At 39.2% G+C, this 14,704-nt stretch overlaps 1 protein-coding gene across 1 annotated transcript in view; it reads left to right on the top strand.

Annotated features, from left to right (window-relative positions):
• The window catches only part of ror1 (receptor tyrosine kinase-like orphan receptor 1), a 163,454-nt gene that overhangs the window by 113,241 nt on the left and 35,509 nt on the right, over positions 1 to 14,704 (top strand). Inside the window, exons 2-4 of the mRNA XM_055213296.2 lie at positions 2,683 to 2,754; positions 11,041 to 11,328; positions 12,666 to 12,702. Of these exons, the coding sequence (XP_055069271.2) occupies positions 2,683 to 2,754; positions 11,041 to 11,328; positions 12,666 to 12,702 (397 nt within the window). The remainder of the gene's footprint in view (positions 1 to 2,682; positions 2,755 to 11,040; positions 11,329 to 12,665; positions 12,703 to 14,704) is intronic.

The raw sequence follows: 14,704 nt of genomic DNA, 5'->3' as shown, positions 1-14,704 counted from the left end.
CCTTGGCATTATTTTTGATGTTTGTATGTTTTTTGTCAGTGTATGTGTTGGTATTGCATTGCATCTCCATGGCAAATGTGTGATTGTACCTTACGTTAGCTGCGTCGGCGCTGCGTCACTCCCGTTGCTCGCGGCAGAAGTTGAACATTTCTCAACTTTTCAAGTGGCAACGCGTGCGTCAGCCAATCAGATCGCCTTATGTAAATAACCTAGGCAGAGCCAGCCAATTACGTTTATAGAAGCCCGGAGCATGTGTTGCGGCCACTGTGCTTCAGACAAGCCTTCCATCACGCGTTAACACTTTCGCCCTGTGTGAATGTACCGTTAAGATTTGATTGGCTGCCACACGCGCTGCCGTTTGAAAAGATGAGAAATGTTCAACTGCGCCGCCGACAGATCCACAGTTCAGTTCGGCAACACATGATGTCACCCATTAAAAGTGAATGGGAAACATTAACGCTTACGCCCCGTGTGAATGTACCGTTAGAATTTGGCTTTGGTTTCTTAGCAGGGAGCATAATTTAAATGCAAACCTTTCATAATAGTCTATAGAGGGCATCCATGATTTCTAAATATATTGCCTCTGTAGGCATCTCACCAGGTTTTGGAACAGAGCACAGGCTCTATATCTTTTTAAATATGCAATATTTCGGAATGATCATTCCCAAATGGAAGTGCACCTTTTGGTTTCTGGCATTCACACAGTAGAGTGTAATGAGATGTTCACAAAAGTGAACCCCACCCCTCCTCACTATGGTTCCAGCAGAGCTCTGAGCTTGTCATCGCACTGGAGATTTATCCTTCGCTGTGAGTCCAGTCAACAGGGAGTCTGTGTGATCCATTATCAGGGCTTTACTTTACATAGGGATTCTCTCATGCACACATGCACAGAAACATGTGTGCATACATTTGCTTTGGAAGTCGTTGCTGACCAAATGCTTTACATTGAAGGTCATACCAAAGTCATACTTTTTTTAGAAGAGAACGAAAGACTCAACATGCATTTTACAGATATGAAGTCGCCCCAAAAGTATTTTGACATTGAAGCCACACTCATAAATTCATGAATGCCAGTGCATTGAATAACAAAAAATTAAAACTAGTGGCATTGAGTATGTAAACAGATTTTTAGATCATTTTGCAGATATTTTTAATCAAAAAGGTATTTTAGCACATATATAAAGTCAGTTTCCCTGAAGTTCATGCAGGTGTCCTGTCAGAGTAACCACATGTATATCATCACAGCTATGAACATGTTCCTCTCAGTTTGACAACCACAAAAATGTTTAAATTCTTGCTATATTTATTGCATTATAAAGATACATACCATTGGTTTGACATGTAATCATCACATTGATACATTTTCAAATGTAGCGTATTTGTCTAAATGCTTTCTAGACCAAAAAAAACCTAAAAATTATTTCGTAAGTTTGTATTCTTCAGTACAAATTACACTAAAAATCTTAAAGGGGTCATATTATGAGATTTTTTCAAAGATGTAAAATAAATATTTGGTGTCCCCAGAGTGCGTATGTGAAGTTTTAGCTCAAAATACATCGATAATTAATTATAGCATGTTAAAAATGCCACTTTGTAGGCCTGAGCAAAAGTGTGCCATTTTTGGGTGTGTCCTTTTAAATGCAAATGAGCTGATGAAATTCAAACACTGAGCACAATGATGGTGGTTTGTTGCAATTGAAAATCCATTGTGCTGTCAATTATTTTCTCTCTCTCTCCTTTTCTCTCTGCACTAAATAGCAGTGCAGTAGTTGGATAGTGCAGATTAAGGGGCGGTATTATTGTAATTCACCTCGCTACCTACCTCAAAAAACAGGCGAAATCTGAACGACCTCATTTTACACATGCTTGCAGAGAATGGTTTACCAAAACTAAGTTACTGGGTTGATCTTTTTCACATTTTCTAGGTTGATAGTAGCACTGGGGACCCAATTATAGCACTTAGCATGAAAATCTGACGTTTTCCATGTTTATGACCCCTTTAAGGCTGGCAATGTGCATTTCTTTATTTAAAAGCTGATTTACTTTTTTATTTAATAATTAATTGTCTTTAGCATATTGATATCCAATTAAGTTTCAGTGATTTTATTTGGCATTTCTCCTCATACTTTCTCTGGTCGGACACACACACAGATGGGAATGGACCAATGCCATACATTCCTATAGCACGGTGCAGTTCAGACTGTTGTACTGCCCCAGTCCCATTGTTTATTGTGCTCCATAGTAAAATGATGAAAATATCCCTAATCTCATTCAAAGGCTTCCATTGTGAGACGTTCATCACTTACTCTGGACCTGTCAACACCTGCCCATATTGTGTTGCTACACTGTAATAAAATGCCCTTTGTACAGTAACAAGTCTGTAATCTTAGTGTATTAGAGAAAGGTTTACCTGCACACTCTTGAACACACGGTGCACTAATAACTACATCTCTCTTCGATTTCACATTCTTGCTGAACGTTTTGTCGTATCTCTTACGAAAGTGAATTGAAGCCAGAATAACAGAAATGAAAGTGGATTTACTCGTATAATAAGCAATGTTTAGGATCTACTTTTTTACTGTTCAACATCTGTCAGTACCACCACAGTGCTTTGTTAGAAAGGTTTACAAGTCTAATAAATCTCTCCTTCTAATAAGTCTTTCCTGTTTTTTGTATCTACAGACGCAGAGATTCTCTCAGACCCAAACGTGGTGGCCGCCTCCAACTGGAACATGTCCAGCGGAGCTGAAAGAGGTGAGTTGAAGCCCAGCTTTGTTCTGCCACTCAGGGACACCATTAGATGTACAGTAATGTGACAGATAGGCTGCAATCGCTGAATGTTTTGTCTGGGGATGAGCGTTGGTTTTGATTGCCAAAGCAGACAGCATTGCCAGCAGGAACATGTGAGCTGCAGGATGGCAGCATTATGTGTCTTATGTCATCTTAGTTCTTCAAAGTCCTGCTCTGTCTGGGACGGTACGTAATTTGGGATTTTCCGGGCTTATGGTAAATCTAGATCTGTTGTGTCTGTGCTGTCGTTTAAGATGCTGGAAAAAGAGCCAGAATGTATTTCCATAAGATCACTGAACATCTCATAGTGTTATGATTCAATAACTTAGTGTGGGGTAGTCATTTTTCGATGTTGAAGTCAATCTTAAAAAAAAATTCTAAACACGTTATAAATGTTCGAAATGTATTGCTAAAACATGCCACAAAGACTGTAAACCGGGTATGCCTCATACATCTTGAAAAGTGAAGCTGCTGGCTCTTTGATCGCCCCCTGGTGGCTGGCTGCAGGACAAGTCATAAACCCCCGCCCTCTCCATGCAAACGAAGGGGACTCTAGGGTCAAAATAAAACTATAAATTACACTTCCAATAAAATTTTCCGAAAGATGTTTTTTGTCCTTTAGGGGGCGTGCACACCAAAGCTTTTACGTCCGTAGCCTGCACATGTTTTTAATTGTTTATAATGGAAGCACTGCATTTTTCAAAACAGCCAGCAGCTGGCGTATTTTTTTTGCTTTCAGCGCTCTGCGTTTTTTCCGCGATCAGCACTGAGCGTCAAGATTTGAAAGAGATTCAACTTTGGGTGAAAAGCTCCGCTCGTCAATGTCAGTTCTCACAGGGCCGTCCAATCACAGTGGAGGAGGAGCGGGACAAGCATCACAACAACCAACCAGCTCACTGCTCAAGTATCACAGCTACCAAAGCCCTCAACTGAAGACAGCTGGCGCTCAGCTGAAAAAACAGCTGGCATTCGGCGTCCTCCAGGCGTTTTCAGCCGCGTAAAAAAGCTTTGGTGTGTACCGCCTCTTAAAGTGGTTATCACACTGATTTATGGTCAATTTTTAATTTTTGTGATAAGTTTAATTTTAGCTAGAAATTTGATGCTATAGAAACGGGGCGTGTCGCTATGATTGACATTTGTGATTGACAGCTTCTCTGAGCAGACTCTCTGAATTTTGAGAGAAGATTAAATGTATAACTAACTATTAATTTTTAATTTCTGTTATTTCACACCGACAAAATGAGTTGTATTTAACTTACCTTATTTTAGCAAGCCAGTCAAATGAGACGTTCAATGGGCATTGTTGAATTGGCCGCGCAAGCGTTTGGGCGTAAGTTTCATACTGCAGCTCCACCTTCAGGCTCCACGGACAATTCCTTCTGCGCATGCCCTGGCTACAAACTGACGTTTTTGCGTAATATGTCAGCGCCCATCATCTGACATTTCACGTTCATTTCATTACAATGGAAGGAAGTGGTGTTGCTTCGTCCATATTTTTTTACAGTCTGTGCTGCAAACTGTGTAGTACTGAATTGTAGAGTTATATAGTTTTTCACCATTTCAAGATTCAGGATTTTAAGCGGGCCTGAAATGGTGGCTCGATGATGCACTTGAGCCACCGCACATGGCCCCACCCCTAACGCCAGAAAATGTTCTTTCCTAAAATATATAAACATACAAATGAAAGAACAGACCCTTTGCTTTCAAACAAAAGAATCTATTTCATCCTACCTTCATTAGGTCTCTTTTCATCACCTCTGAAATATGGGTATTGCGAAGGGCGGAAATACTCGTCATTGGCAGGGAAGCTTTTTCTCTTAATTGACGAGTTAACTCGTTAATGGTGGGGAAAGAGTTAAATAGTCAAGAATTGCCATGTGATTGTGTTGAACTGTAAGACATTTGTGGGCTAATTTCAGGGCTCCACACTGCCACCAAAATTTGAGAGTGTGCCACTGAATTTTACATCCAGTCGCACATGTGCGACCAGTAAATTTGACCTTTTTTTTGTGATGTGACACTGAATTTAAAACAGGACATTGTACTTTCTGCATCTATCATCAAAGTTTTTATTGGTAATACAGTGTATTACTTAGTAGAAATGTGAATATTTGGTTAGTATGTTGATTTAGGGTGTGTGCCCCTAAATTTTCTGGTTGCGCCCCTAAAATTTTCAGTTGGGGGCCACTGTGCTCCTAGTGAAAAAAGTTAGTCTGGAGCCCTGAACTGTCGGTTTCTCGACCAATGTTAGATGAGGGAGAGTTTGGGAAAAGTAATTTTGAAAATTAATATTATTTTTGCAGTGCTTTTCAGTGACTCTAATGATGCAGAAATAACATATTTTTTTCATTTGTCTATCTATTTATTTTAAACGCTTACACGGACGCAAAGATCTACAAGCACATATCCTAACATCATCATCACACAGGCGAATTCCAAGCCTGCTCTTTCCTTAATCCATGGTGTCGTTTATATGTTATTCATGTCTCTAACCAAACTCGCTAGCAATTTATCTAATAAAAGAATTGTAGTCATTAAGTCCACTCTGTGATTTTTCCAAATGACCCTAATTGCTTTGGGATGAATATTCAAACCTCAGCTGGATTTGTTGCTTGGCCTTTGAATACGGCTGTCATCACAAGATCTTTCTCCATGCTCTCCACTTTCTCATCATCATCCTCTGAGGCCTTTCCTTTTGACCAGCAGCTGGCTTATGTTTTAGGTGGAAAACAAAGAAATGTTTAAAAAGATGAAACTGCTGGATCGATTGTCTTTCTTTTGAAGACCTAGTAAGCTGCCCACCAAGACAACATTTTAAGGCATTATAGAGGCAATTGCTATTTTTAGCCAAATTTGCATGAATCTTCAGTGGAGAGGGCAATCCCAGAATGCACTGTGATGTTTAAAACTATTTTTAACAGTTGTTAAGGCAATTATAAACAGACTAAGTCTTTTTTTGTGTGCACCATATATTTGTGTTTATTGGAAATCACATGTTGCTTGGTAGCATTACGTTGATGTCAAACAGTCCAATTTGAGTTTAAGCATATGTTGCTAAAAACGCATGATAGACGTGAACATCAATTTTCAAGATATCAGCAGAGTAAATATACTGTCTCCAACTCTAAATTGTCAGATTACTTTTTCAAACCATCTCCTGAAATTTGAACAATAAACAACAGAATTGCGTGTATGTGTGTGGTTGATTCCATCTGGCTGATGTTCATATGGAGTCACCACATCCTTGCAGCATTAGAAGGAAGTGGAAGTGTCCAAAAGATTAGGCTCATCAGTCAGATGCATTATGGGTAGGAATTGATCCCCCTGTGGTTGTCTCCTCCTTTCGGTTCCATTTATTGTATATTGTTTTAAGAGAGCCGATGTTTGGCAGAAGGAAATTAAGATGGAGGGATAAGGAAGATATCCACCATGGGAAGGAAGATCTTTCCCCGACAACCACCCCCAGATGAGACATGTCTGGAATGGGAGAAGAGTGTGGAGCGGTGATAGAAAAGAGGAGGAGGTGTGAATAGACAAGAGGAAGAATTAAAACGGAGAGGAGGAAAGAAGTGGAGTGATGGTTGGATGGTGTATCTCTAATGTATGATGTGCTGTGAATTTGCTGCGATCTGCCTTTGCAAAACTGTCGCTGTCTCTTAGTTTTTTTGCAGAATCTTATAGTTGAGATCACGAAGAAGCCTTCTACATGTTTGAGATAGCAGTTTTTGTATAAAAGCGTACATTTTGCGGTTGAAATCGGCTTGTTTTTTCAGGAGATTCTAGCATGCAGCGGGGGGCGTCATTGTCTGTGTGTATTTACATACTGGATAAGCGGCTTTTGTTTTTGCCCCCTCCCCCAAAGGTAACAGCGTGACTACTTAATAGGAATAGTTCGCCCAAAAACGAAAATAATGTAATTCATGACTTACCCTTATGTCGTTCTAAACTCCGTTCATCTTCGGAACACAGTTTAAGATGTTTTAGCGTTAGATTTAGTCCGAGAGCTTTCTGTCCCTTCATTGAAAATCTATGTACGGTTTCCATGTCCAGAAAGGTAATTAAAACATCATGAAAGTAGTCCATTTGACATCAGTGGGTCAGTTAGAATGTGTTGAAGCATCCAAAATACATTTTGGTCCAAAAATAGCAAGAATTACGACTCTATTCAGCATTGTCTTCTCTTTCGGTTCTATTGTGAACCGTGTGAAGTCACGTGACTGTAGGGACGCGGCTGACCTGTCCCTTAGACGTTAGCTGAGGTTTTTTTTTCAAACTTACAGCGTGCGTCTCCCCAGATTGTAAACGAAGCAAATAGCAGATAACAGTCAGCTGCGTCGTACGTCAGCCACGCCACTGGCTTGTTCGACTTAATGCGGCGGCGCAGTCGGCTGACGTCAAACACACACAAAAAAGTCACACAGAGATCGTTGAATTCGTTATATAATTGGCTACATGTTTTGTCTATCAATATTTTCCATGAAGTCATTGGCTGATGGAGGAGCGAGCGAGCGATTGGTTACATCCCTAAAGGACGTCACGTTTTAGACTGCGCTGTTTGGATTATCTATTGTACTACCTCCCTATTTTAAATACAAACTTTGAAGGCTGGTTCATGTGTTTACCGGAACGTAAAGTGTAATCTCATAGACCCTTACATGTTACAATGTAAATAGTCCTCAGATTGTATATTATATTCTATTACCAAACGTTCATGCGAAATCTGATGTAAACAATGGACTATATCTATATTTCACGGATTATACGCATTTGTGGACAAAAATGGTCATTGGATGATTCACACATCTGAAACAGACTGGATTCGACTTGTGAAAAAAAAAGTCCTGTTTATTTTTGCATGTTGTCATGCGGACTTCTGTCACAAAATACTACATATGATGCTAGAACATCTGTATCTCAAAACGGCTTTACAGGGGGTATGGCTTAGCTAAATGAGATGTAAATGAGCCCTATTGTCTCTCCTGGCAGGAGAAAAGTGTAATGCTTTCATGCTTTCAACAGCCAATAATTCACTACACAGAACTTATTGTAGTCTGCTCAAACCACGACCTTGTTGCAACAAGTGAACATATAAATAATGTGTTGTGTTTCTGTTACTGTTACCTTCCATAATTTAATTTGTTATGCGTGATACATGATTATATATTTAGCTGCACTGTGTTTGCACTAAGCATTGGGTTTTCCATGCATTTCATGTCCCTATCATAACAGATGTGCGACCCATAGGCATAGCGCCACTAATAGGTTCACTTTGATTCCGACTTTATTTTTTACATTACATACAAAATCTTTAAACAAACAGTATTAAAATCACAGGAAGTATAGTTCATGTGGACACAATTATTCCTAGATTGGATCCGTTGGTTATTTTCCTATTAATGTCATGGTCAACAAAATCCCTCTCAAATCTACCAGCCGACTCTTGGTAACTCTAGATGGAGTTTGCTGAACACTGCTGTCAGGTATAGTTTGAGCACTGCTGGAGTTTTCGAAAGCAGAATGGTTGTCAAAGGAATTTATCCCCCACCTCGACTTGAGTAATATTGCGGATATACCTGCACAGCTGTGGGCCCTGCGGCTCCGTACCCGGCCTGTAACCCTGGGGGCCACACTCGTGGCTCGCACCCAATATACTTTTATTAATTTTCTCGTCAAAGTCACATTCCTCGCATTGCACCAGATTGACCTCCATCAGAGAAGATGCAACTAAAAAAAAGACCAAAATGGTGCAACTTTCGATACAATTGCAGCCATTATGAATTCAGATATAGCTGGTAGAGCATTGCGTTTGAAGATCATGGGTTCGAACCCAGGGAACACACATATTGATTAAAAAAAATTATAGCTCGTAATGCACTATAAGTCGCTTTGGATAAAAGCGTCTGCCAAATGCATAAATATACAAATATACAGTACTGTGCAAGTCTTAGGCCACCATGCCAGAATTAGATTTGTTGTTTTTGCAATGTTATAGTGATCATATATAATTGTTTCTCAGTCTCTTTAATAGAATACATCCAGAAAATACAGAAAATGTGTATGTAGTATTAAAAACTGTTTAAAAATGTAAACTGATGTGTCAAGTGTTTAGGGTAAATGTCAAGTGTTTAGGGTAAATTCCTCCTCCACTTGAGACATCTCTTAAACCTAAATAAAATTAAATCCTAATTTCCAATTTTAAAGAAATTAGTCTTTTTACTTCCTTCTGCTCGAAAATGCTCAAGATGTGTTTAGTGCCAAGAGAGGTCACACTAAACACAGACGATGCCTAAAGAAGACATTTAGTCCTGAAAATTTCATTTTTTATTTTTATATACATATTTCCTGAATTTTCTGTATGTATCTTAATAAAATAGATAAAAAAATAAATATCGTTGGACATTAAAACTTCTAAAACAACAAGTCTGGTGATGGTGGCCTAATGCTGCATTTACACCAGCCACGGTAGAGGCGTCAAGCATGAGTGATTTCAATGTTAAGTCAATGTGAAGATGCGTTGACGCGCGTCTGGAGGTCTCGCGGCGCGAATGAGGTGTTTAGCGTGGCGCGGTAGACGCGATTAGGCCTCATTCGCGCGTCTAGTGCAAATTCCGCGGCAAACGTGTAAATTGAAAAATTTGAAATTTGGCGGAAAACGCATCGCGTTAACCAATCAGGAGCTTGCTTTAGTAGTGACGTGATTATCTTCTACTTCTTTTTAATCCCCATTTAAAACAATCTTATTAGACATGCTGTTTTGATTTTCTTGTTAATGTGACATCACAAAAACAAAGCCCCACCCATGGCGCTGACTGACTGGTTAATTTGACCCAAAAGTGTTTCTAAATGTGTTTGTTAGCACATTGTAGGACTAATGTGGCTAAATATACTAAGGTCAAAGTCTGTTGGTAAGAGAGTGATGATGAGCTGTAGCTCATTTGCATTTAAAGGTACAGTCATGAAAACAGCGCTTTTTTGCCACCCAAATAGAGGCATTTTGGACATGTTATAACAAATGATCTGGAACTTCACAGACACATTCTTGGCACACCTGAGACTTATATTACATCTTGTATAAATTGGCATAATATGTGACCTTTAACAATTCAAATATAAATATACCATCACTTTACTAAATGCGTATAGCACTGGGCTGTGTTAAAGACCGCTGAAGTTCTTTTCTCTACTAAGAGATTGAGGGGGATTTTTATTTCCACGACTCTATTAGGTGTACTGCTGTGTAACCGGGGTCATTGCACAATCCCCTACTGGACACTATGATACACACACTGTAAATTCTCATCAAGTGAGAGGATAAGTTTACTTTCACTCTTTGCTCCACCAGTAGGACTTGATACCATCAGGAGCCTGTCAGAGCCTGTCTGCCAAACCAATCACATGACTCAACAGGACGTCCCAGGGAACCCTAGAGAGGTCAAAATTATATGTGTGGAACAACTAAATCTCTCACGGACACACATGCACACACATGCTATTGTAGAGTATACCCATTATAACCCCAATTGTGATTTAGGTCCATCACCCATAAGTATTTCAACATACCATCTGGGTAACTTTCCCATGGCCTTACCCAGACCCGAACTGGTCAGAGCTTACTGCAAACACATATTATTCGTGGAATATTGAGGCTTGTCATGTTTATGCTGGCGCCTTATCAAAGCTTGCCGTAGGCCTGGCAAGACAGGTTTCTGGAGACGGAAGTTTCCAAAAGATTCTGCCGTTCCCTCTGGCGCTTTCCTCCCCCGATGAGACAAACTAATGATTTACCGCATTGTGGCAACCACTAAATATTATGTAAAGAATTCCTAACCGCCAGCTTAGAGGTTTGTTATACAAGATAGAGCGTATGTAGTTACAGTAAAACTGCACAAAAACACACATTTTTTTTCCTCACTCTCATACAGACTTGGTGCACATCAGATGGAGGCAGCGTTAAAGGTTTAAAAACATTTCCAAAAAGTATGACCCTCTTTCTTACATAGAAAAATGCTTTATTCATACGATAAAAAAGTAAATAGGGACTACAGCTAACAGTTAGTAATATTTTGTCTCGTTTTGTTATCCATGGATGAAATAAAGGGATACAGGTTTGGAACAGGGTGGGGAATGAGTAAACTTCTATTTTTTTTGCCTAGGTAAACTATACCTTTAAACAATTACATCACTCTTCCCTTTGCCTATTTTAAGTTAGCCACATTGTATGTTTTACATGTTTTTGTTTTGTCTCCTCAGGTCACTTCTTAAGGTTGGATGCTCCCATGAATAACATCACTACCTCTCATGGTCAGACGGCTGAGTTACATTGCCATGTTTCAGGGAACCCAGCACCCAGTGTGCGCTGGCTAAAAAACGATGCCCCTGTGGCCCAGGAACCGCGACGTATCTCTTTGAGATTGACTTCGTACGGGTCACGTTTGAGAATCCGAAACCTGGACACCACGGACACCGGCTACTTTCAGTGTGTGGCTACCAACGCATATGGCACAGTATCCACCACTGGAATTCTGTTTGTCAAATTTGGTGAGTTTCTTAGTATGTACCCAGGTCTAAATACTAATACATATTTTAGAAGAAATGTTATTGCTTACAAACTGATCTGTTATATGTATTAAATATGAACAATGTCTTAGATCAATGTTTCTCAATTAGGGGTCCAGGGCCCACAAGGGAGCCTCAATGGAATTCCAAGGGGGCCTAAAGTTGACCGAAAATTATTCAAAATAATACGAAAAAGCATTAAAATAAGATAAAACAACCAAAAATCTATATATTTCGTAATGCTTTGGTTATTTTTGTCAAGAATATACATTACTAGAACATCTAAGGAAAGTTTTAACCAGGGATTGACATTAACACCCGCCAAATGTGGCGGCAATCCCACTAGCCACTTTAGCAGGTTGCGTATAATTTTTATTATTGTAGTTTTCTTAAAAGTTACGCACAATTATAAACAATGCGCAAATGCGACCCTGGGAAGCTACAACTCCCATGAGCACTCCTTGCACCCAGCGCAGCGTACAGTAGGGGTTATTTACCAGAGAGCTCGAGCGCTGATGGATTTGCGAATGCACGGGACGCAGTCTGAACGCATACACGCACACTTCGGGAAAGATAAAACAATTGCATGGAAGTGATTGAAGAGATTTAAAGTGCGTGCACACTCTCTGGGCAAGAGTGGAGAGAAATTCATAGTGCACCTGAATGCAGATCCCAGTTCTGCCCGAAATCAAAGGAAACCCGCGAGCGGAGAGGTTCGCACTTAATTTTAATGTAGCAACAATAATGCTCTCGACATTGTCAGTAAAAGTCTTAAATCACTTTTAACAGAAACCATGATCAAGCTTATAAAATACAATCTGCATAAACAAGTTGACAGTAAAATGTATGTACATGTCTTCTTGACAATATTTACTGCTGTTGTTAATAAATATTTAAAGTGTAAAATGTAGTCTTAATTTGGGTGGTCAATCTGCATTTGAAAGTCAATCTGCATCTAATCTAGCTAAATCAAGTAAAATTACTTGAATCATCATTTTAGGATGCCAAAGTCAAGTTTAATCATATATATATATATATATATATATATATATATATATATATATATATATATATATATATATATATATATATATATATATATATATATATATATATATATATATATATATATATATATATATATTTTCTGCAGGAAATACCCCATTCAAAGTAGATCTAGAAATTAGGATGTTGGCGATGTTGTTGCAGCCACAAATATCACTTTATAGTATTCTCAATTATCGTTTTGTGTTGTGCTTGTTTATAGCCGTTTGGTTTGTAACATGTTGGGTAAATTCCCTATTCTCTCTTTTTCTCAGATCCGGCTCCCACCCCTCTGTCTGGAAGGCCCCCAATGTAAGTCCAGTTTGCTTTTTTATGTGCTGCACCTAAAAGCATCTAAAATCCTCCATTATCAGCACTTAAACACACTGGCGAAAGAGAAAATAATAGGGAAATGAAAGCTTTTTAGTGGTGTTATACACCGCCTGACACATTTTTTTTTTGCACATTTATCCTTCTTTATATTTTTACATTTGTTTCACATGAACTTTTTATATTTGCAAGTATACAGTGAAAGCTTAAAATTCATGTGTTTTTCAGAAACTGCTATGAGATGTAACTGACTGTGCGTCCACACCAGACGCGGTAGAGGCGGGGAAAAACGCGATATTTGCACGTAGTTGGACACTTGAACATTTTGAGTTTACTTGCTTTATTTGCGCATGAAATTCGAGTCATTCGAGACATTCACGTAAAAATTCGCATCATTGGAGGGGCTTCTGCGACTCCACTCGCTTCCTGTAATCATGTCACTACTAGAGCAAGCTCCTGATTGGTTAAGGTGGCGCGAATATCCGGCAAAGTTTAGATTTTTCAACTCGCACGTTTCCCACGGCAACGCTCAATTTCTGCTGAACGCGCCATCCACGCCCCACCTTCTTCGCGTCCCGCGCCATTCGCTTCGCGCCAGGATGCCTATTTGCGTTTTTGCATTGTCTTAACATGTAAATCACTCGTGCTTGCTGCCTCTTACGCGTGTGAATGCACAGTAAGGGCCAGATTTACCAAATGAGAGCGCAATTTCAAAAAAGTGCTTACTGCGGGTTATTTACTAAAACGGTGCAAATTAAAATAACACAGGCCCAACTGCTGATTTTGCATAATGACCAACGCAATCTACTAACAGCAGCACAAATTGGTTCAGGATTGCAAATAAGCAGATCTGATAAGTTGCCTGTGATGTGCTTGAGTTCAGCACCACGGACATCACAGCTAACAAAGCCATAGGACACTGAACAGTGAAGGTTTACAATAAGTTTTAAAAAACACTTGGTATTGTGTGACTTCTCCAAGTGACTCCTCTATTATTTTCTTCAGCAAATAAAAAAATGGCCTGGCAAACAATATTTTTTGAATAATATATTCCTCTGGTTTTCCGATTAAACTGTTACATGTTAAAAAAAATCCTCTGTCTTGTACCACGCGCTCTCTGATGCCTCTTCTATTAGCTACAATTTTAGCCATTTCAAGCGCAAAATGATTTAAAGGTGCAGTGTGTAATTTTTAGAAGGATCTTTTGACAGAAATGCAAAATAATATACAAAACTATATGATCAAGGTTGTATAAAGACCTTTTGATAATGAACCGTTATGTTTTTATTACCTTATAATGAGACGATTTTATCAACACACACAGAGGGTCCCCTTACGTGGAAGTCGCCATTTTGTGACGTCATGTTTCTACAGAAACCCTTAACGGACACACTTTTTTACTAAGTTGTCTCCGACGATGACATGTTTTTCCGGTGGCGGCTACTGTAGCTTCTCTATGCATTTCAAAAGCAAGGGATGAGCAGTCGACTGAGCCCTTGTTTGAAATTTGCAACCTCACCACTAGATGCTGCTAAAATTTACACACTGCACCTTTAAGACATGTTCTTTTCAGCATTAAATAATGGCACACAAAACAGTAATAATACATGCGCAACGCACGTGAATCATTTAAATACTTTCTTCTCATACATTTTGTGTCTGAAAGGGAAACTCCTAGAAATGCATTTGCAAGGTCAGTCGCAAAAATAACTAGATCTTTTCATCGCTAATTATCTTTAGTAAATCCCGACAGACGTTATTTAACGAAAAAATTATGGGTCCGCTGACTCCAGAAACCTTAAAATTGAGGCAAGCAAAGAAAAGTGAAGATGTTGTCAATGTGACATGCCTGTGTCTCATTGAAGAGCATAGTAACCATAGCATTTGTATGTCTAACTTTATTAAAATCAGCCTGCACCTGTTTGTGCTAAAACCTACAACCAGACTCGCCACATGTTTCTGTTCAGCTGACAGTCGGTATATT

The sequence above is a fragment of the Misgurnus anguillicaudatus genome, chromosome 8, assembly GCF_027580225.2.
Source record: "Misgurnus anguillicaudatus chromosome 8, ASM2758022v2, whole genome shotgun sequence".
NCBI classification, from domain to species: domain Eukaryota; kingdom Metazoa; phylum Chordata; class Actinopteri; order Cypriniformes; family Cobitidae; genus Misgurnus; species Misgurnus anguillicaudatus.
Note: the sequence above shows the minus strand (reverse complement) of the source record. Positions and strands in the feature narration are given on the sequence as shown.